Here is a 23,637-nt window from a genome sequence, read left to right as displayed (position 1 = left end):
AATTGTTTAGAAATCTAACTGACTCACAAAAATTTGCAGTGATAAGTGAATGTCCCATGAGTTGATCTGTTGGACAGCCATTAAAATGTCACCAATTGACAAATTCAGAAGCTCACCAATTGCTTCTGTAAACATTTCAGATACTGCCAGTACTGTAGAAGGAGTAAGACTCCATGAATGAATGGAACAAAGCTTGGAATAAAAAAAAAAAGTTGTGGGTTTGTCTAGTATCAGCATATGCTAGCAAAACTGAATGATACATAAATAAAACCATCATCATTTGCATTTAAATATTGCAAATCTCATTTTGGATTTGTGCACTAATGCAAATAAAATCAGTCATTTTTGCTTTATTGAACATTTTTTTATACAGAAAATCTGCAGTATAGGAGAAGGCACAGTGTTCTGTACAGATTGACCTAGTATTGCTATTGTCTGGGATGTGTTCCAAGTATGGTTGGCTTTTTCTGTTTGATCCTGTCAGAATACTGTGTCACCTTTAGCAAACATGTACATTCCTTCCTTTCCTTCACCCTCAACTACCTCCTCATTAAAGAGATCAACTGTGCAAAACCAATGTGAATAAAAAGAGCAGATGACTGTCTTGATTTAACCCCTTCAAAGACCTACAGAGGGTCCCAGCTGGCAATACCATTTGAATTATTCTTTTTAAGATTAATTGGTAAACGACACTATCACTGGTAACATAAAATGACAGTGATGTTAGTGAAGTGAAAGTGGTCCTGGGTTGTCCTGCAGCATATATATTGCTGGAATCATGCTGTCCCGCTATAAATGACATCAATCTACAGCAGTGTTTCCCAACCTTTTTTACTACAGGGGAACCCTTGAAATAACTTTCAGGTCTTCAGGGAACCCCTGCTATAATTACTATATCCACAGCTCACAGTACATTAGTTTAGTAGTCAGTAGGAAGAATGCTTTCTACAATGCTGGCCAGTGGGAAGAATGCCACCCTTACGAGTAGCCAAATGGATCATTGTGCGGTCACTTATTGTAAGTGCATTATAACCAGTGTGTGACATGTTAATATATTAAATACTGCACAGTACTGAACTGCAATGCAGTGGATTTGTATGGATATGGTTTTAGGGTAGGGTTACTCTGGCAAATAAATCACTGGGAATGAAATCATTGGCAGTAGTCCATCCTGGCTATTTACTGCAGGCAGTTTTATTAGCATGACTGAGCTACTGTGTCACTTGTAGCCAAAAGGTCATTGGTAAAAGAAATATGAATATACTTATCTTTCTGGCATCTTATGTAATTAAAAGCTGCCCTTTTCTATCCCTCAGCCACTGCAAGTATTCAGCACTTCTGGGTGTGTAGAATACTTGGTCCCCCTCCGCAGCTGTGATTCCTCCCACTGGCTTACACCTCAATAAGAAACTACAGGTCGGAGGAAGGAAACACATCAGCCAGCAGGGGATGAAAATATTTGACTTCAACAGCCAAATACTTAAAGCAGCTTGGGAGCAGTGAAGCAGCTTTTTTAAAACAGGAGCAGACAGAAGCAACACCTTGGTGATAGAGGTAACTATCAGAACTGTATCTGCAACATTAGCTAAGATATCAGTGTAATAAAGTATTTTTGTGATTTAAATTTAGCCTTTCCATTCCATTAATAAACTGTATAAAGTGGCAAAACTCAGCACTGTACAATAATGATAAACAACAACATAGGAGGAGAAAAGGTGATACGCAATAGGGCAAGTTTGAAAAGATCAGTTTTAAGGGCTCTTTTAAATGTGCAGAAAGTACCAGCAAGCCTAAAAGGAAGAGAGTACTAGAGAGTTGGGCGGCCCTGGAGAAGTCTTGAAGTTGTGCATGTGAGAAAGTCATTAGTATGAAAGTCATTAATAAATGGTCTATATAGAGAACGTCGTCCCAATTATTCACTTTGAGATCATTATAAAGAACAAGAGGGCACTCTTTGCGTCTGGAGGAAAAGACATTTAATCTCTGGATAAGGAAAGGATTCTTCACTGTAAAGTCTGTGAAAATGTGGAATCGGCTCCCTCAGGAATTAGTTTCAGCAACTGATATAGATTGCTTTAGGAAAAAGCTGGATGATTTCTAGAAGCACAGAATATAACTGGGAATTAAGGCTTTAAAATAAAGATAACAGTGACTGTTGATCCAGGGAACATCTGATTGCCAGATGCCGGATTTTTTCCCCTGTTGTAGCAAATTGTTCTAGGGTTTTTTTGCCTTCCTCTGGACCAAATATGTTGGTAGGTCATTGAAGGAGTGAAAAGAGTTGTTATAGGTGTATTTGTGTATGAGGTCAGAAATTTAGGTGGGACAGTACACTGAATTAAATTTTCAGGTGAAATATAAATTCACCTGAAAGTTCATACCTAAATTGATCACACAAAAAGATACAAAAACAGATAAGGTCAATAGATGCTTGTGATGAAGTATCATCCTGCCAGAATGTATATGAAATGTGTAATACTTTTACATATATGTAAATGTGCGCACAAGGTTCTATTTTTTACCCACATAACACATTATAATTTGCAATCAGAAGTTATTGTTACAACATATTCTGCTTTCGACCTTCAATACTGTCAAAACTTACATATAGAATCCTTACATCATGGTCAAAAATACATGCTGACAAAACATTCTTAGGGGCAAATCTTTTTTTTTTTACATATATTCACTGCAGCTGTTCTATTCTGCTTTCCTTTCTCACATGACAACAATTATTTTACCAAGTGACACATATCGGAGCCTATATTTTAGCAGGCCTGGATTTCTCACAAGGCCACCTAGGCCACCATGACCTAGGGTGCCATAACCACTAAGGGGTGGCATTACAATAGAACGTAGAATTGGAAACTGCTGCTGCTGGCTGACCAGCTCTACTTTACAGAAACAAAAAGTGAAAGTGATTATATTGAGGTCACATAAAGTATAGAGATCTGTGCAAGGTGACATTTTTATATATACTATATATAAATATATATATATAATAAAAGTATCATTCTTCTCAATTTATTTATTTCTCTCTCTACCCCCTCTTTGCCTCTCTGCCCTGTTTTCTTTCTCCCCTCTCACTCCCTCAATCTCTCTCTACCTTCTTTCTCTGTCCTTCTCTTTCTCTCCATCACTCTTGCTCTTTCCCCTCTTCCTCCCTTTCTTTCTTTTTATCCTCCTCTCTCTTTTTTTTTCCTTCTTTTCCTTCTCCACCTCTCTCTCTTCCTTCTTTCTCCCCCTCCCCCCTCATTCCTCTTGCTCCGTCTTTCCTCTCCTTCCCTGTCTCTCCCCTCTCCTCAAATTTCTCCCTTTCCTATTTTCTTTCGCTTTTTTCTTCTCTTCAACTCTGTCTCCTCTTTTATTCCTCTCTTTCTTCTCCATTAATCTCTCCCCCTTTCACTGCATTGCCCCTTTTTCTCTTCTCTCACTTCCACTCTCCATCTGTCTCTTCTCTCTTCTCCCTCTCTTTTCTCCTCTCTTTCCATTTTCCTCCAACTCTTCTTCTCCTCTCTCATTGTCTATCTGCCCCCCCCCCCGCCCGCTACTCTCTCATTGTCTATCTGCCCCCCCCTTCCCTTTCTCTCCTCTCCTTTACCTTTTTATTTGTAATTAACTAGGAAAGCAGCACAAGCTATCTGGTCTAGGGGAACACAAAGTATACATCCAGTCCTGTATATTAGTGAACTTGAGACTAATATGGTCTCCTCCACTTCCTTTGGCATATCTGTGAGTGTACACATTATATTGTCCCAAATATTTCATGTAAATAGCTGTATCTAAATAGCAGAACTAAAAGAACAGATGACTTGACATACAATGTTGAACACACGAACAATAACAGCTCACTTTTCAGCACACACAGACTAAAAATATTTTTAATGGGATAACATAGGTTTCATGAAAGCTTAAATTACTACAAAAAGAATATATATATTAGTTTGTAATGATACGTCCTAGGATCAATATATGAAAATCTATGCTGGGATGGAGCGCATTCACATTATGCTGATGTAATAATACTTACAGATAAAATAATGTAGCAGTCACCTTCAAAGAAACTCCCATAAGCTTTTTCAGGAAGTGGCACCAGTTCCATTTTCTAAAATAAATGAAAAACATTTACATTTTACAGCAAAACATTTTTTAACAACGTTGATTAAACAAAGTTTTAAAACAGTGGGAGCAGACTAAACTGCACGCCGTATTACTAAATGAACTTGGAAAAAGCATTTATTGTGTATATGTTTTTATTTTTATTTATGTGATGATCTAATTGCTACTTTCATTATTGTGCTCCAGTATCATCAGCAGGCCTGTTGCAGGTTTCACTAGGATTGGTGCAATACAGCAACACCTGAATGAAAAAAAATTAAATACACAGAAAGTAGGTTGTATTCCATGTATTCATTTTGGTTTTATTATTCTTTTGGGACCAGAGTATACTATTAGGTTAGAAAGTTTAACAGAGGGGGCTTCAGAGTTTACTAACTAATGCCTAAAATATTCAGCACATGATTTTGCTTCTGTACATTCAGTAGCTAAGCAGCTGTAAACTTTGTAAATATATTCCACATTTTGTATTGTGCCCTATGTATCATAATGGCAAAATTTGTCCAAATTTATGACAATCCATCTGTTTTAGAAAGTGAATTTAATATTTAATCTTCACCTGTTTTGGTCCTGGATCAAGTTGGAAAGGCTAGCAGGTTTTCATAGTTTTAACACTAGGAATTTTTATACTTCCTGTCTTATCTTACTTACTTATATCTTCCTGTCCCATTGACATCTGAGTTTTTTTATCTATAAACAGCAACAGACTCATAATTTTATAATCTAACACTTCCCTACATTACAAGCAAAATTTCTAAATATGTAATCTTTATTGTCACCAGTAATAAAATAATAAAATTGTCAAATTATTGTCACACATGTTTGCATTCTCTTTGCTTTTTGTAAACATAGAAATCTCTCCAACTGTTAACTGGTAACAATAAACACCAAGTTTTTTTAACCTCCTTCCTATCCTTAAAAATATGTTTTGAATGTCTGTCTATTAAAAAGTGAATCTGTTGCATATGAATAAAATTATAAAACCATAGAAAATTGCTTTTGTTTTCAAGTATTGCTGCCACAGATGAGCAGGGACCCCATTTTGAGTACTGTCGTTTATTGATTTAGTTATGGCTTCATAATATATTTTTCTGAGCCAGTTTCTATATTGACCTGATTTATATCTGTGCACACACAACTGAATACCTACCAACTATTTTCCTCACAAAAAGAAAAAAGGGCAGGCAAAAGAATCCAGTTTCCCAATATTGTCAGTTACATTTTCCCCAATACATAAAAAATTCAAAGTTAATAAAAATTGTCAATACCAGAACATAATCCATGACTTGCCTTCCTTTTGAAATGGAAGGCAACCCTGACTGTAATCTGACTTTCCTTCTGATTATACTTCCAGTCTCCTGCTTCAATACTTTCTGAGCTACAGACTAGGATTCAGACTAGGAAATAATAGTATGGACTCCTTACTATTAGTAAGGAGAATAAAGTCAGGACTCCTGATCTGTATCAATGTTCCAAGTCTAAGCCTCATCCAATATTACAGAAAATGGATCACACTGATAACCAGAGAGTTTAGTAATTTCAGAGAGTCAGGTCAGCTGTCTAATTATTCTTTCAGTTATATTATCAGGAAAAATTTCCTATTTGCAACATCCACCCTCTCCACCCAGTCCTGGTTTCCTTTTCTTTAACTCTTCCTCCTTCGCTTTTCTTCTGTACTCTCTCTTTATACTTTATTTATACAGTGATGGCATACTTCACAGTGCATTACAATAACTCCATTGTTCCTAGAGGAAGCCAAATTGATTCAGACATTACAAACAGGAGCAGGTGCGTGCAAAGCCCATTATGAAGACGTGTAAGGGGAAGGTATAATGTAGTGAGAGGATTATTTAAACCTTAAAATTTATGTTCAAGTCACAATAGCTGTTTATTGGCTGTGACAACACATTGTTGACATGTTACCATTGTCTGTATCATAAAGAATATACTATATGATTATGACTTCCTACTCCATAAAAGATGCAGGTTTAATTTATTTGTGGATAATGACAGACTTTAAAAAACATCTACTCATTTTCGTGGAAAATGAACTTGAAAATCTGGCATTATTTGTGATAATTGTAAATTCTAAGTAAAATAACCCTTGTTTTCCAATATAGAAATGTATTGCAGCATGCATTTTCCTGTATTAGTATTTTAAAGACATTAATAGCCAATTGGTTAATGTTCTTGTGCAATATATTACTACCATCTGATGTCTAGGACTTGCTGAACCAAGGAAAGAAAAAGCATACATATAAATTCCATTCATCATACCTATAGCTTTCTAAGGCTTCAGTTTCTGGGTCATTTAAAACGTTAACCTTGGAGAATATTCTCTTACCTCGATGGACCATATCTGCAAACCCGGCTTCCTACTGATGTTAGCAAACGGCTGCCCACTCATTTTGACAGAGAAACTGAAAAACATTATTTGAAATAGGTTTATAAAAATCAGTTCTTATTACTTATAACCATTATGATCAAAGAAATACAGTAATCTGCAAATGTGAACTATTTATATCATGTCAAAACATCTATGGTAAATGATAGAAAGAAATTTATGTAGCTTTTATACCAAGAGATGCAGGTAATTGTGTTGGCCCTTATGTAGTCTGTGGTTATTACAGGACATTGGAGCCTTGCTTTAAGAATTATAATATTTTAGGCATTGTCAGCTTAACTTTATATACAATTACCTACAATCTGACTACACGGAACAAACATTAAAATGCTGTGAAATGCGAGGTGAAGTATTTCCAGTGTCAATTTTGAATATATTCAAAATTACAGAGGATTTTAAATGTGCCACCAGCTATGTAAAGAATAACTATGTGGAGACTCTCTTACACCGTCCAGATGTATATTAAAAACATGACCCTGGGTTGTACTCTTATTTAATAAATTTATTATATTATTGCATCCAGTACTAAAAAAAGGACACTACAAATATTGTCAGATGGTTTTTGCTGTCTGATAAATACGAGATGAGTTACTATATATATATATGTATATATATATATATATATATATATATATATATATATATAAAGAGAGAGAGAGTAAATATTTATACATATCATCTTTGATACTATTATCCAGTAGGGGGCACTATACGCAAGATAACTGAGTTCTGTAAATAATCATTTTGCAAATATTAAAAAAGGGGTGAATAGCAGGTACACTACCCTTTCTCCTAGACATTTTTTTTATCAGTTCACAAGGTCTTTAAGAAAACATTCAGGGAGTGCTAGCCTTTTATTAAAAAGCCAAGCATACTTTGCATAATGAATATTTGTTTTATATGCAGCCTATAATATTTTATAACAAAACATGAACAATGTAAAACATTTTTATTGTTTGTAAACATTTTAAAATGAAGTTTAAAATTAAAGTTGAAACCAAGCCCTGATCATTCACTTTTTTACTTATCCTTTACATCACAAATTGACTATTTTATTATTACACAGTATTTATTTAGCACCATCACATTATGCAGCGCTGTACAAAAACCATGTCGCTAGCTGCCCCTCAAAGGAGCTCACAATCCAATGTCCATACCATTGTCATATGTCTTTAATACAGTCCAAGGTCAATTTTGGGGGGAAGCCAATTACCTAACTGCATGTTTTTGGTATCTGAGAAACCGGAGTACCTAAAGGAAACCCACATAAACACAGGGAGAACCTGCAAACTCCATGCAGATAGTGTCCTGACTGACATTTGTACCTAGGACCTAGCACTGCAAAGGTCAGAGCACAAACCTCTGAGCCACCGTGCTGCCATAGGCATTCTGTATAGAAAAATACACCACATGACTTTAATGATCCAGCACATTGACAAGCGCCATCTTTATATATCAGACTTACCTAATGCTACTGGCCTGATCAACGAGTGAAGATAAAAGAATGAAGCTTCAGGATGGTGCAGAAATTCTCTAACATGAGAGTGAGATGGCAGAATGTTCTAAATACCCATTAAAAGTTAACCTAGTAGTTTGGTTGGCTTGTTGCCTATGTGATATGTTTGATGATTATCTGATCAAGAAATATATGAGAGCTGAATTCAGGTACAACTGAACCAGCCCAGATGTCAATATTTATAATATTTGAGGTATGTGGAACTAAATGATCCAAAGATACAGCATCAAACCCAAATCTACCCCTTCAGAGCCATTGTCATATAACTAGTCACAATAAAAAAGGACATATTTATCAAGTCCAACCAAAAAAATAATAGTTCAAAACTGTCAAACTCACAACTTTAAACCTACAATTTATTTAGAGGAAGACAAAAAATCCTCATAATATATGGCCCATTATCATAACAGGGCAAAACTTCCTTATGATGATTTAAGAAAATTCACTCCTTTGATCAACAAGCAACAGTGTTATATACTATAAATATTAATGGTGAGCGGTATTTTACATATCTTTACAATTCATCCACGCTCCATCCAGAACAAGGCAACAATGTGGGCTCCATACCCTTCTATGTGATACTGTAAAATCCTAGTATGAGATTTTAGTAATTACTTTATTTATAATTATTTACACTGTGGCCCTTCATTGTTCTTCTGTCAGTACTCTTTGCACTGCAGTTTCTATTCCCAGCATTGTTTTTTCCTCCTCTTGTTTTTGCATGATCTACTTTTGTTACGCAGTTCTAAAATTCATATCCTGAATGGATGGATGCTTCTGGGTATTAGTTAGTTAGTAAGCCTCCATATTATTATATATTATAGCTGTGTTGTATTTATTTGTATCCTGCAGATATTCCTGTAACTAGGATTAAAAATTAACAGATGAGTTTACATTTGTAGTAGGAGTATGTGGACAAGGGAGAGTTTAAACTATACTGTGTGCTTCGGAAATGATTGTGTTTTTCGAATCTAAGTTTTTTCAAACATTGCTTTTTTTCTATACTATATGCAAAAACAAATAGCACACATTTACAAAAAAAATTGTTAGATTAGATCAGGTTTACACAGTCATGTTGCAGCAACTCACAATATGTGTGTTGCACTGTGGTACTTTTTATTCAGAATTATTAATTCACGTTATGATGGCGTAGCATGCATCAACATACATAAATGCCGCATAGGGCATGTAAAACATTTTGGGGAAGTCCTTTTCCTTTTAGAAAAGGTTATTTGCATGTTTCTATCAAAAAAACTGAAGTTGCACTCAAAAGACTTAAAGCAGAACTAAATGTAAAAATTTAAATAATTGTGATGAGGCAGGTTCTTTATTGCAGATTAAGACAGATGATGTCCCTTCTACAACTAAAACAAACTAATCAGTCTGATTGGAATGTTTTAAGTATCTTCACCTGTCCATGTTCTGTCAGGGGTGCTGCCTTCTATTTCACTTTCACTGGATAACTAATCCTTGGCCATTTTGATTGGCTAGGCCAGAATTATGTAATTTCCACACACTTTCAGTTGATGTCGGGATTCACACTTTTGGACAGCACTAAGGGGGTTGTCCCCCTTTACACCCTGCCTGAATTTACTATGATCACATAGGTAGTCCTGTAATAGTGGTAGCAAAAAAATAAAACCTTTTTGGAACAGCATTGAGCCAATCACGTGAGCAGGAATTGACATTTCTGGGATGATCTGTACAATACCAGTGTTTAGAACAAATTGATACCTAGCCTTAGATGGGCTTTGAAAAGTATTTTTTTTTTACAGAAAACGACATGCAAAAAACTACATATATAAGATTATCATATGAAGCCATTTACTGGGTATATTCTTTTATTAAAATGAAAATTTTATAAAATATATTTATTTTAGAATTATTAACATTACACAGTATAATAAATTACAACTACCAAATAAGAAAAGCCTATGTTTCCATGCTCTAGCCATTTCCATTATCAAGGAAAAGCTTGATAAGTGCAGAATGCCATCTAACCTAGATTCCAAACAGGATACACATATTAGTGCCAGTGACTGCAAATCCAGTCATCGGATTTACCTTCTAATGGTCATACTGCCCATCATGCCAAATGAAAGCAAATGTATTTATAAAAGATGAAAATTCACAAGGTGTTAGAGGTCTTCCGGACAGAAACCACAAGAAAGAGCATGTTCCCCAAACTACAGTGCAGATTGTTTTTGTAAGAAAATAAAAAGTAGATTCTGATATATTGGTGATGATTTAGTAATGACGTACAAATTGTTCACTTTGCAAAGTGAATTTTGGTAAATAAGGTAAACGTTTGCTTGGAATACCCACTTATAAGTGAGGGAAATACATTTTATGTCATTTGTTAATCTTAGTCAACATTCACTTTTATAATTCCTCTCTTCCTGTCAGCAATCTTCATGCTGACACCCCATGGACTCCCCTTAGCCGTTATTATCTCAGGCTAAGCACTGCAGTAGGTGCTCAGCCTCTGCACTCCACTTAGACTAAACTGGTTTTCCACTAAATCCCCGGATGAAGTCTATACCGGCGAAATGCGTCGGACATCGGGATCCAGTCTTACTGCTCATATAATTGTTTACTATATTAACTTCAGCAGTTGTCATAGTAGTAAGTTTCTGTAACCCTCTTTTATTGTCAAGATCAGGTACAGGGACATGACTTACTAATAATTTTGTATATTCCGCATAATACAATTGTATTGTTTATTTCTTAATTGTGCATAAAAATATTTAGCTACAAAATCCCCTGCTTTCACTCATTCCTTATTTCAATTCACTGTCATAAATGCAAAGACTCTTTTAGCAAATGCACTTCTTCATGATAGCAATGTTAGGACCAACTAGTAGAAGTATACATAGAGGAACACAGATCCAAATATGGATTATCTCTTCAAGAGTGTGGCAACTAGGAGCCATGCTTCCTACAAATTTTTTCATATTGCATAATCCTGCCATTAATTATTAAAGTATTTTCCCTTTCATTCGTTCCATGCTTTTTTCCAGTAATAAGTCCCCCAAGAGAAGCTAACTAATGCAACAGAGCTTCCAAAACAGCAAGTTCAAGTGATGAAAAGCAAGCTCAGGTGTTATCTTTTGTTCTGAAGGCAAGTAACCAGTTAATACAATAAAATCTCATCCCTTGTTTTGTGCACTGGCAGGAGGTCAGCTGTGTACGTGGCTGTATATATTGTATTGTTTGTTGCCTGGCAGGTGGCCTGCACTTTCCTCACAAAACAAAATACAGCATTGGTTCAGCTGCTGTGGATTGATACATTCAAGCAAGAACTGTTTATAATCTTTCAAAATGTAAATATAGACAGTCCAAATGTAACAATTCCAGTAAAGAGAAAAAAGTATTCACAGCATTCTTGTTTTAACATCAAGCAAATTACTGTACTATTTAAAAGTAGCACACTTTACAACCTGTTGTATCCCAGATTCGGATTGCAATCAGACTACAGTAATGGCTTTATTTAGGTGGACCCTAAACCACTGGCCAACCTTTTCGGACTCACGGACCACTAAATTTACTAGCTCTGGACTGTGCAAGTGCAGGAGAGCCATGTGTCTCTCAAAGGTGAAGAAACTTTCCCCATAGTGACGTCATGATGCCAGAACCCGACCACTCATTTATCACAGGTGAGCTTGTGTCCAGAGACATAACCCACCCACTTCCCTGAGCCTGTGCACCGTACAGGGGCATGGTCCGTGGCTCTGGCTGGTGTGTCCTCACAGCGGGTTCCTTCTCCTGACCCCGCTGGGGGGGCGCACCCGCCAGAGCCGCTACCACCAAAATTTTCTTGCAGACTACGCTGACCTAAACTCAGGTGTAGATATGATATGTTATCAAGAACATCTATAATTAATATTTGTAGTATCCTAAAAACTTACTTTTTGTCTTCAATTCCTTCAGTAATATGCAAGGCACTGTGCCACCGGATTTGGAGAGAGATTTTTTAGCTTTACTGCTCCACTAAATGTTTTTCCTTCTCATCAAATCTAAAAATTAAGACTAGACATCTTTAAGAACAGCTTCTAATAAAAGTCTGAAGGACCTGCATGTACACAGATGAGAACCCATAAGATGCCCCCAATCAACATGCTAGTGGACATTGGTACTCTAAAAGAACTAAAACACACCCATATGCAACGTCTGCAGGTAAGGAACTGTTTTTAAATTGAAAAAAACCCTCAGGATCTGTTTTTAAATTTATATAAATAACTCTAAAAGTAAGTCAGGTAATACTGTCTCATTAATTGTCTTGATACTAAGCAAAGTGTCGTAGCTGATAGAAGGAACATGTAATATGTAAATGTATCCAAGGAATGTTAGTAAATATTTGAAGTTAAGGTGTGTTTTCTAATCTCAATTTCACTCAGAGCGTGGGAATATATCGAGTTAAAGCCCAGCCATAACTATGGCAGAAAGTGATTTTTCCATCAACAATACTCCCCTGGCCTCCATTGTAAAGGCTTTAACACCTGGACACAGTTTTTACCCAACATATCCTGTCAGATCTGGTGATTAGATGTTACCTATCCATAATTATTGAAGAATATTACTAAAACTAATACCTGTTGCCTTTGATGTCCACTGAGGTATATAACTTCCTGTAAGACCTAAAGTTTATATAAAGCTATCGGTATCCTAATGGGTAACTTTACCTCTAGTTCCTATCTTGTAGATATAAAAGAACGTAAAAAGTAAAGTAAACATGTCAAATTGTCACCAGAAGTGTTCTTTGAGGAAGATTGTATCTGTGTGGATGTTCTGGTGACAGCTAAGTTTAGCATTTGCCTGTTTTTAGTCCCAGGGGCAATTAACCAAGAGTAACATCAGACAGGGCATTAAACCTAAATACATTTTGATTTTAGATACATGTCATGTGGTAGTACAATGTTAGTACTGTGTACATGGATAATAAGCAAGTATTATGATTTAAAATGCATTAGGATGGCATTTGTGCAACCAGTGCTAAAACCATAGCAGTTATGGACAATCTATAAACCACAAAACATCACTATGGAAGGATCCATTTCTCACTATAAGGTCTCTGTTTTTTCTCTGATGCCTTACTGCCCTCTTCACTTCAGTGTGATCCTGCTATGCATTCACAAAAAATAATATATAATTATTTATTGTAGTTGTTGATTCTTGCATTTTCAGGGTCCCAATTTCTATGCAAGATCGAGCACCATGTACTGCAAGAACCCAATAAAATTGCTTTAGTTTTGCAGCGGAAAGTATTTATTGGAACAAGCATTGGTAGGGTTTATGCATCATCCAGGAGAAGAGCACAATTAAATCAGATCAAAATCTGAATTAAATCAGTATATACATCAGGGAGCTGCATTGCCCATGTATTATTATTATTACACAGTATTTATATTGCACCATAATATTATGCAGCTCTTTACAAAGTCCATAGTCATTTCGCTAGCTGTCCCTCAAAGGGCCTCACAATCTAATGTCCCTACCATAGTCATAAGTCTTTAATACAGTAAAAAGACAATTTTAGGGGGAAACCAATTAACCTAACTGTATCTTTTTCAAATGCTGGAGGAAACCAGGGTACTCGGAGGAAAGAACCATAAAGGAGAACCCGGAGAAAAACCATGAAAACATGATCACATTCAAAATTTGAATGAAAAAAATACATTTGTATCATTTGTATGATTGTGGATCTAATATTGGTGGCAACCATAGTATATAATCACAGAAACCTTTAATGCTCTAAGATTTTCATATGCTTCAGTATCTAGAGTTTTGTGATAAATAGAACAACAACATCTATTGAGCAGTCAACCATAAAGAGGTCAAAGAGGTCATAAAGGAATGGTCAGTTCAAAAATTGACATTGAAAGCATTAAGACTATAATTTAACCATACATAACACAAAAAAATATAACCTAAATGCTTGTTTTTAGGAGGAAACCGGAGTACCCAGGGGAAACCCATGCAAACACAGGGATAACCTGCAAACTCCATGCTGATATTGTCTGAGATTCAAACCTGTGACCTAGTGCTGCAAAGTGCTAACTTCTGAGCGGCCAGGTTGCCCCTAAAATACAATTAAAACAGTTATTTTGCAGGTTATGTTTTAAGACACTAAGGTGTTGGCAAGACAGCATAAGTATATAAGAACATAGTATAAAATTTGTATTTTCATGTTTTTTTTGTTGTTTTTTTAAATATATTTGATCTGTTCCTGCTGCTAGTGCTGTGAATGTGGCCTTTGACTGCTGAGAAGGACACACCAGTAGACCTTTGCCACATCCAGCACTGCCATGGTTTATAGATTTTCTTTATTACAAAAAAAAATGGGAAGTGGGGATTGGGAAAACTAATAAAATTATTTATTGAGATGAGAAGAGGGAAAATATTACAAACTAATTAACATGATGGTTTCTTATGGTTGTTACTGAAAGCATATGATTGGATACGATTCTAAGAACTGCATATTGTAGGTTAGCTGTAATAAATTTAACAATAAACTTTCTTTAACATCAGCAATTGGCAGCATTCCATTTCATCTCCTTCTGGCTACATGTAGTTTGTTGTCACAGTAACTATATTAAGGTACACAAACGTCTAGAAAAATAGTTAATGTTCTATCATAAAAGAATAAATAACTAGCTGGAACACTAAAATTCAGAAGTATTACAGTATTTTCCCTCCTCAATGCTCTTTACACAGGACGTTTGGCATATAAAGAAATTAAATTTTAATGCAGACGGGGAATTTGCTAGTCTGTTTTCTTGCTTTTCAGTGTGTTTATGGATGTACACTATTTTTTATATCCTTTTTGTGCATTATAGTAGCCAGTTTCAAGACCAAATTGATAGGATCTGGCCATTTAGGACATTCCTAGAGAAGTACTTTTGACCTTCGCCCACAGAGATGTTACTACATGTTGAAACATTCCTATAGGATTGTTCTCCCCCTCCTCTAACTAAATCTTATTGAAAGTGGAAATATGCGAACCCTACACATTGATCAAAAGGGGAAGATATCCCCGCATGATTGTTCCAAGGTAGACATCTTCATATATTCTCAAGATATAAATGAAAAACCCTAATAATACCACATAAAACTGTCTGTATTTATTGTTATATACATCTTTATATACCCTCAAGATTTAAATGCATAACCCCATTAAAACCATATGAATGTTTCTATATATATTCGGCTCTATATATTTTAAAGTGCAACTAAACTCATTTTTTTTTTGCAGGTTTGGTTCCACTTTAACATATACACATAATATAAAATACAGCCTTTAGCACTGGTATGAAGTAAAAAGCATCAATATAAAAGTTCTCTGTCTCTGTCATCTGGTAGAAGATGGCTAAACTGTCTAAAATATACCCATAGACACTACAAGACAAAAGTAGACGTACACACACCAAGCTTCCTAAGGCTCTGAGTGCACCCTGCACTACAATGAATGGTCTCCATACAGAGGTTGGATTAGGCTGTAACCTTTCAAGTCAAAGTCCAAGTCGAGTCCCAAGCCACTGACACCAAGGCCCTGATTTGTTAAAGCTCTCCAAGGCTAAAGAGAATACACTTTCATCAGTGAAGCTGGGTGATCCAGCAAACCAGAAACAAATCTGGTCCAGGATTCAAAACTTTTGCTGGCTAATAGCAAATGATTTTTAAAAATCCTTTCCATGTTTTCTGGATCATCCAGCTTCACTTCTGAAAGTGTATTCTCTCAAGCCTTGGAGAGCTTTAGTAAATCAGGGCCCAAGTCTCAAATCAAGTCTCAAGTCACCAAGAATTCTTCAAAGTCAAGTCCCAAGTCAAGTCACTTAATTTAAGTCATTTGCAAGTCATACTAAGTGAGGCTTCTGTAATACTGCCTTCCTCCCCACTCCCTTCAGCTGTCAGAGGGGAAAGCCATGGACTTAAAATGCAAGGAAGATGGGGAGGAAGGAGGTGTTACAGAAACCTCACTGCCTTTCTCCTGACCCCCTTCGGCTATCAGCGGAGAAAGCTGGAAGTCAAGTCACAAGTCAGGTTGCAAGTCGCTGGACAAAACCCCCAACTTGAGTTCCAACCTCTGTCTGCATATAATGTCTGTCCCTTCTTTCCTTTTTTAAACCTAATATTATTAGATGATTTACATATACCTTACACCCATCAGCTGTGGTTCGAGGTATGACATCACCTTTCTTCCAGGAACATTCCTGGGAAGTGGACACTCCCGTAAAAGTTGTATTCTATTGTAAGTGTGTCTTGACATGCTCTTACAATCTAATTGTGACCTTATTCTCACCTTGCTACATCCAGAAAAAAACTAATTGGTTCCTAAGGGTTCAATTTAAAAAGTTCCTTTATGGAATTTTTTGCCAAAATAGACAAATCTTTTTGATAGGACATACATTTAAAAAAATAGATCATGTACATCAAATTTATATATACAAATTAGGATAATCATCAGAGTATTACTGCTTATCCATGACATACTCGATACTGGGTTAATACTAACACAAGCATGATATTAGGATGATAGTCATTTCAAAGATGACCCATCCTTCCTCTGTAAAATATTATTTCTTGTGCCCACAGATATAAACACACACACAACAGACACACCCTGCCTGGAAAGACCTGGAACTGATCTAAGAGACTGAGCTTATTAGGAAACTGTCAGCCAGATTCATGAGTGGATGTATAAATACTACAAATTCATCATCTAGTGTTATTATTATATTATAGATAAAAGGCACTGAAATCTTTCAAGATCACAAACAGGTATACGCTATAAATATCCAGAGACAGTTTTAAAAGGTATTCCTAAGTACAGACCAATGCTAAGGAGATTTTTAAAGTTTTTTGTATACATGCATGTATACAAAATCTGTCCAAATATACTACTTAATATTTGATGAGTTTTTCTTTGTTGATAGGATCTGGCATGTGTGACTTACACTATTAGAATAAGTGGATACGTCAACAATGTTAGCTTTACTGCTTAAAAATCCTTTTCAAAACCATGTAATTTTTTCCTGGCAACTGTCACCAACTCTTATCTACCGGTACTTCAATTTTTAATAAGTCACATTGGTGTGGGCATGTGGTTCTCATATAGCCAATACTCCTATCATTCACATGACATTTTGTATAGCCACTTTTGCCACCCTATGCGATCGGTACCACCTTTGCTTCGCTGTATCACTGCAAATTACTATATTAGAAGTTCACAGCTTAGCAAGGCAAGTGTCTTCACCCACCTGTAACAACGCACCTATAATTTATGTCCTTATGGTATCCAGGTTGCTTGTGTAATTTCTCTATATCATTCATGCCCTATAGTGATTTCCAGAAGAAAGGCAAGTATCAAACTTTCTTTCCTGTAGTGAAGTGCTAATGACCTAAGTGGCCTTAGCAGTGGGAGCTTGATAAATAAACCAACTGCTACCAACTGGGTCTCCAAGCATACTAAAACTAAAGAAGATACCCATGTCAATTTACCTATTTCATATGTCTAGTGCAAAAATCTGTAAGCTACAATGTGGCAAATTGGTCGGCACTCTTTCTTTCCAGGTCTACTATGCTCCCACCAGGAACACCATCTGCATGGAGTTTGAATACTCAGGTCATATATTTGTGGGCTTGCTTTAATCCAAAAAGTAGGTCAGTTAGATTCCTCACAAAATTCAACTCAAGAGTTCGCAAAATCATGGTAGGGTGATCTGACTGTGTTCTGCTCTAAGTAGTCATTGGTCTATTTAAGTGCTGCGTTTTACTATTAGTACTATGATAGTTTAGGAAATATTAGTTTAGTTGGCGATTTGCAGAAATAATAAATGTGCTTCAGACCAGTTGTCTTTGAAATAGTGGCTATGCATGCTTAAAAATTACAGTTCAATTCCATAAATGTTTTTCAAGCTGTGTCAGTAGGAATACAGTTTGTGTTCTTTTATTAGGCACTGTACAGTAAAATATTTTTCAGGTCTTATCTTCCCTTTCCCTAATACATGCAATAATTGTTAAAATGTATCCAAAGACTTTTTTTCTGATTTTGGATACAGTGGGAAAAGATAAGAACTCACTTCAAGTAAACATTGTCTGCAGGACAGGAAGTGAAAGAAGACTTCCTAAGGGAGCCCCAGGCAGAAAAAAAACCATTAGCAGAACCTCCACTTTAAGAATAAATTCTGTTTTCTCTATACTCCCTTTCTCTGTACACTCTAATGAAATCTCTCCTTCCAGCTGAACCAGGTATTTGGATAACAGTTTCTTTCTATGCAATATAAGATTAAATATCCATAAAAGAGTTTGTTACCTTTATAATGCAGGCAAGCCCGGAAGACTTTTTTGATGACATTAAGTAGAAAGTAGTTTGTTCTACTTGTCAGGAAGTACAGGAAACAACTGGCATGAAATGGTACTAATAACAGTAATCAGATTTCTTATTGCAATATGGGAACATGTTATGTCATGGTATGAAGAACAATGTTCAATATCTGATATTCTACGATATATGTAGGTACACTAGTGGCAAGCAATATCTTTAGGATGAAATTGTTGTCTATTACATGGTACTCTGTTCATATATTGCTGTATTATCCATTGTAGCCCTTTTTGGTTACAGATTATCATCTGTACAAAGAAATGCTCCTTATCCTTTGTCATTGTATGGCTCAGTGGTTAGCACTCTGGCCTTTGCAGCGCTAGGTCCCAGGTTCAAATTTCAGCCAGGACATTATCTGCATGGAGTTTGCAGGTTCTCCACATGTCTCCGGTACTCCAGTTTCTTCCCACATCACAAAAAGCATGCAGTGAGGTTAATTGGCTTCCCCCCAAAATTGACCTTAGACTACATTAATGACATATGACTATGGTAGGGACATTAGATTGTGAGCTCCTTTGAGGGACAGCTAGTGACATGAGTTTGGACTTTGTACAGTGCTACATAATATGATGGCGCTAATTAAATACTGTATATTAATAATAAAATATTTGTATCTGTCTGCTTTTTGTAACCCCTATATCTAGTTTAGCACTACGTAATATGTTGGTGCATTATAAATACAGTTTGTTAATATTAATAAAATCCCACTAAGCTTACCCGTAAAAAGCTACCAGTTTTCTGAGATACTTGCCCTTTCCCAACCTATCCTCAGCTACACACAAAAAATTTAGTAAGAACAGACTGATGTTCCCGCTAAGAGGTTAGTAGTTAATCACATTAACTATTTTTGATGAGTAAAACAATCAAGCTAATGTTTAACAAATTTCTGACCTTGCTGTAAAGACGAACTTCTATTACATATTAAGGGGGATGACTTATTACCAAACCTCTTTACAAGTTTGATGAAGTAACATTTTAAGATAACTGAGGTTCGTCTGTCTTTAAAAAAAAAACAGCTTGACAGTATTTGTCATAAGATCCCGAACAACAATAGTCACTGAGTCAAGGAAGAAGGAGGAGATAAAATGTTTGCAGAAACATATGACACACATGCTTTGCCAGGTTCAGCTGGGTGTGTACGGTGCAGATCTCTGAATGCTTCTAGAAAGACATCAGTATGCAGGTTACAGTGTTGTGTCAATGTGTGTAAAAAGAATAGGTCCTAATATTATTATTTGTTGAAGAAAGTAGATGTGATTGCAAAGCATGGGTTGGTTATTGTAGGTCCTAATCTACAAGCTTGTTAGAGTATAGCATGATTATTGGCGTTTTGCTCATCTGTAGCCCTCCTCTAGGATAATCACAAGCCTAACACTTAATTTAGATGGTAAATCTTTGCACTAAATAGAACTTTTCTAAATAGAAGTTTTCTTCCTGAGATGTTGTGATCCACTAAATGTCTGTGAAACTGACGTTCGGGGGTGGCAGTACACTTTCAGGATTTTCACCTGAGACAATAGTGATTAGGTTTTAGGCTTTAGGTTGGCCCTGCACACAGTAGCTCAATGACTCTCAACTCTGAAGAACATCATGAACACTTGAAAGCCTACCTACCACCAACAAATTGTAATTATCTTAAAATTATAAAGCCCCCTCACCATGCAGCCTGGCATTATTCGTACCATCATCCCTAATTCAATCAAACCATTAATTTTATAGCTGACATGGACCCAACAGGCTTTTTTATCAATCTTTGCATGTGCTGCTCATTTTTTTGGATAGAACCTATTCTGAAAGAGCTTTGGAAATCCACAGGTATGGCTAACCATAGAAATAAGGGAGTCGTGGCATCATGATCAGAATAAAGACAACCGCCAACTGCTTTCATGCCTTTGGTAAGGTCACCAGATTGGGGCTTCAGGTAAGAATAAGTCTAGGCTGCCTAAATTCCGGGGAGATGGGAACTTTACCAAAGGACAATGTAACCTTTAAGGGTCGGTGGTAGGTTTTCATGATTCTTAGACTATTTTTTTAATTGAAAGTCAATTTTTAAATAGCTAAGTATAGCTGTATGTGACCTGCATATAAAAGTGTAGTGTCTGTAAATTCCATGGTGACTTGTCAGACACTCCCTCACAGGTTCAAGATGCCACTAGAAGATGCCACTCTGGAGGGTCCACATTTCAACCATTGAAAAACCCTTGTTAAATGGCGACTGATAAATATGTTCACCTAGTTCACCTAGTTTAAGCAAGGCATTGTTTTCATTAGAATTGAAACAGCCCCTAAGATGGCTGACTTGGCCATTGTGTACAAGTGACAGGTGCACTTTATCCATGCCCTTAAGTACACAGATCTAAGAAAAATTCAATGCACCAAAAATTCACTATGGAGCATATCTACACAAAAACATACAAAGGAGGGATTATGTTAACAATATTTGTTAAATATTTATCCTCTTGGGTTTAACTAAAAGGAAAATATCCCCTGATGAAGTGTTAAGTTACTTTTAAAACCTCTTTTTTTATTCTGCAGGTGACAACTGGAATTATTACCAGGAAATCATGTGGTTTTTTTTCTGCAACTTAGTAGGAAAGAAATATGATTTTGCAACCCATAGCCAATAGCAGTTGAGTTTAGCAAGGTTTATAAAAAAAAAAAAAAAAGTTCATTTATAGGGCTAAAAAAAAATTGGAGAGAGAGAGGAAGAGTTGAAATTATTTTATTTTAAATTTTTAGGGGATTTTTCGATTAATTCAATGGAGCCACAAACGGCATTTAAAACCTGACCAGGATTCTATTTCTCCATTCTATTCAAAATTTTTTTTTTACTGGAGTTAAGCTGGATATACCCTGTCACTTTGTCCAAAATCCTTCCCCCAGTCCACTGATACTTTTCATGAATTTTTGACATTCTTTTCTCATCACAGAGGTCAGCAAATTGCCCAGTAGACTTGTACTGCAGCTGAGATTAAGCAGTGATGCTACCGCCCACTGTCCAAATACCCCTATGCTTCCAAATGTGATTTGGAATTACTTTCCTTCCTGGATTCAAATCTTTCTGTCCCTCCTTCCTCCTCGGTTGTCCCTCTTTAATGGTCTACTCTAAAGACCTCTATAAAAATCTAACATTTACCTAATAAAAGTTCCAATGACTAGTGTAAAATTTTGCATTGTGTATATATATATATATATATATACCTGAAAAAATGAATGCTGAAATTGGCCTCTAGACCCAAGTACACACAATAGTACCAAGTATAAAGTGGTGGCTAACTTAGGCATAGAAGAGTGCCTCTGGAGAGTATTGGCTGGTTGGGGGAAATTACATTCTCCTCGATTTACATGTTCTCATCTATTGAAATTAACTGGGCGACACCAATAGCTTTATTATATTATTATTATATTATATATTATTATACCAATAGATTATTAAAACTGCAAAGAGTATTTAAAGTGCTGTATTTAAATTTATATATGGGAAATAACAATGCCCAGAAACAAGTAATACAATTCATAAATGTGCACTATATCTATGCATATGATGTGATATGAGAAATGAATCTTATGTAGAGAAAGAATATTTTTTTACACACGCCCAAGTACATAAAAACTGTATCTGAGCACAGATCTCTAGCAGGAACAGATCCCCAGGGCATATAAGCCTTCATAGGTGAAAGGGTGTAGGCTGCTGTACATGTTTCTCTGCAGAGTCACATAGGGAGTTACCCATTGCTAATGCAGTGTCTATACAATCTACAGATTTAAATCTGCCATTTCTTCCTACAAAATGATATTTCTCATTGGCAATTTATCTACTTATAGGGATGTTATTCAGCAGGTTAGTTCTTAATTATACTGCATTTAGCTGGGGGATGCCAGACAATATAGAATAACAAACAATAACCAATTTCCTGCATGATTCAAAGGATTTACATGAATTATACAAATCTTAAAGATTTAGCTACATTTCCTATTTATGATAGAATAGGTATTGTAAACACTGTCACAATTTAGTAAGACATTCTGATTACTATGTGTAAAACCAGAAGCAATAAACAGGCAAATATTCCTTTCATTAGCATAAAAGATTTAATACTTAAACATACAGTGCTATATAACCATGCCTTACTCCAGGTGGTATTCTGAACACATGGATTAAGGATATTGTGTACTTGTTTTTAAACCTACACACCTCTACAGAGCAAATATTGTTTTAGCCATCTGCCCACTGGCCCAGTCCTGAATTAATTTCAGCACATAAATACTGAATATAAAGAATTGAACAAATACATTTCAAGTTCAATTAAAACTCTGGTCTGACATGAGACATCTGAGACTATCTACAGGTAAGTACCCAGGTGGAGAAATTAAATCATCCTGCACCCGGACCATTTGTATTGGGACTATATTTATGGGAAATGTCATAACAGCTAGAACTGGCATAGTGGCTGTATATAGGTGACCTAAAGCAGTCATGGCGTGTGCGAAGTATAACGAAATAAGTAAGGGAGCTCAATACATTACCTAAAAGCCCGGTCCAGGCTATGAACCATACAGCACAGTGGTGGCAGATGGTTCTCTGCAGTCCAAACACAGCAAAGTAACATTCAAATAATAGGCACAACACCTTCTACATGCTATAAAACAATAATAAAATCTAAATCGATTAAATTAAGAATACTAGGAACCTTACCTGGGTGACAAAAAATGTAATTCCTTATCTGTAAGTTTTCTCTATCAGGACTGATATTGTGTCCTGCCACCTGTGACAGTCAAGCAGTTCCTAAACCTGTAAACTGAGACTGAGCTGCTCTGATCCTCCTACCTGCTGGCCCGGCCCATCACACACTTTCACATACCTCAGCCACAGTATGATGACAAGAACGTCATTTGCATCAGTTCTTTAGAATACAAAGGTTGTAATGCTAAAATCATACCTTCAATAAGGTGGTTAAAAGGCATTGTAGATCATCACAAGCTGGCCTATTCAGTAAGAAATTAGTGATGTACAAAATGCTGTAAATCATAGTAGCTAATAGGAATAATATTTGCCAAGTGTCCTATTAATGCACAACAGTCCCTCCAGGTCAGTAAATGTCCTATAAAATATCTGATCAGGTAAGGGCAGTACACAAATTATATATACAGACAATATATATATATACAGTATATGCTTTCATAGAACCGGCTAACACTTCAAAATATAATTAAAAGTGG

The 23,637-nt window shown here is 36.0% G+C and overlaps 1 protein-coding gene across 1 annotated transcript in view; it reads right to left on the bottom strand.

Moving 5' to 3' along the window:
* The window catches only part of LOC140332089 (advillin-like), a 38,937-nt gene extending 15,695 nt beyond the window's left edge, over window positions 1–23,242 (bottom strand). The window contains exons 1-3 of the mRNA XM_072413386.1: window positions 23,114–23,242; window positions 6,461–6,536; window positions 4,031–4,105 (exon numbers count right to left, since the gene is read on the bottom strand). Of these exons, the coding sequence (XP_072269487.1) occupies window positions 4,031–4,105; window positions 6,461–6,523 (138 nt within the window). The 5' untranslated portion in view covers window positions 6,524–6,536; window positions 23,114–23,242. The remainder of the gene's footprint in view (window positions 1–4,030; window positions 4,106–6,460; window positions 6,537–23,113) is intronic.
* Window positions 23,243–23,637: the final 395 nt, after the last annotated feature.

This window comes from Pyxicephalus adspersus, chromosome 5, assembly GCF_032062135.1.
Source record: "Pyxicephalus adspersus chromosome 5, UCB_Pads_2.0, whole genome shotgun sequence".
In the NCBI taxonomy this organism is placed as follows: Eukaryota; Metazoa; Chordata; class Amphibia; order Anura; family Pyxicephalidae; genus Pyxicephalus; species Pyxicephalus adspersus.
This window is presented reverse-complemented; position numbering and strand designations above follow the sequence as displayed.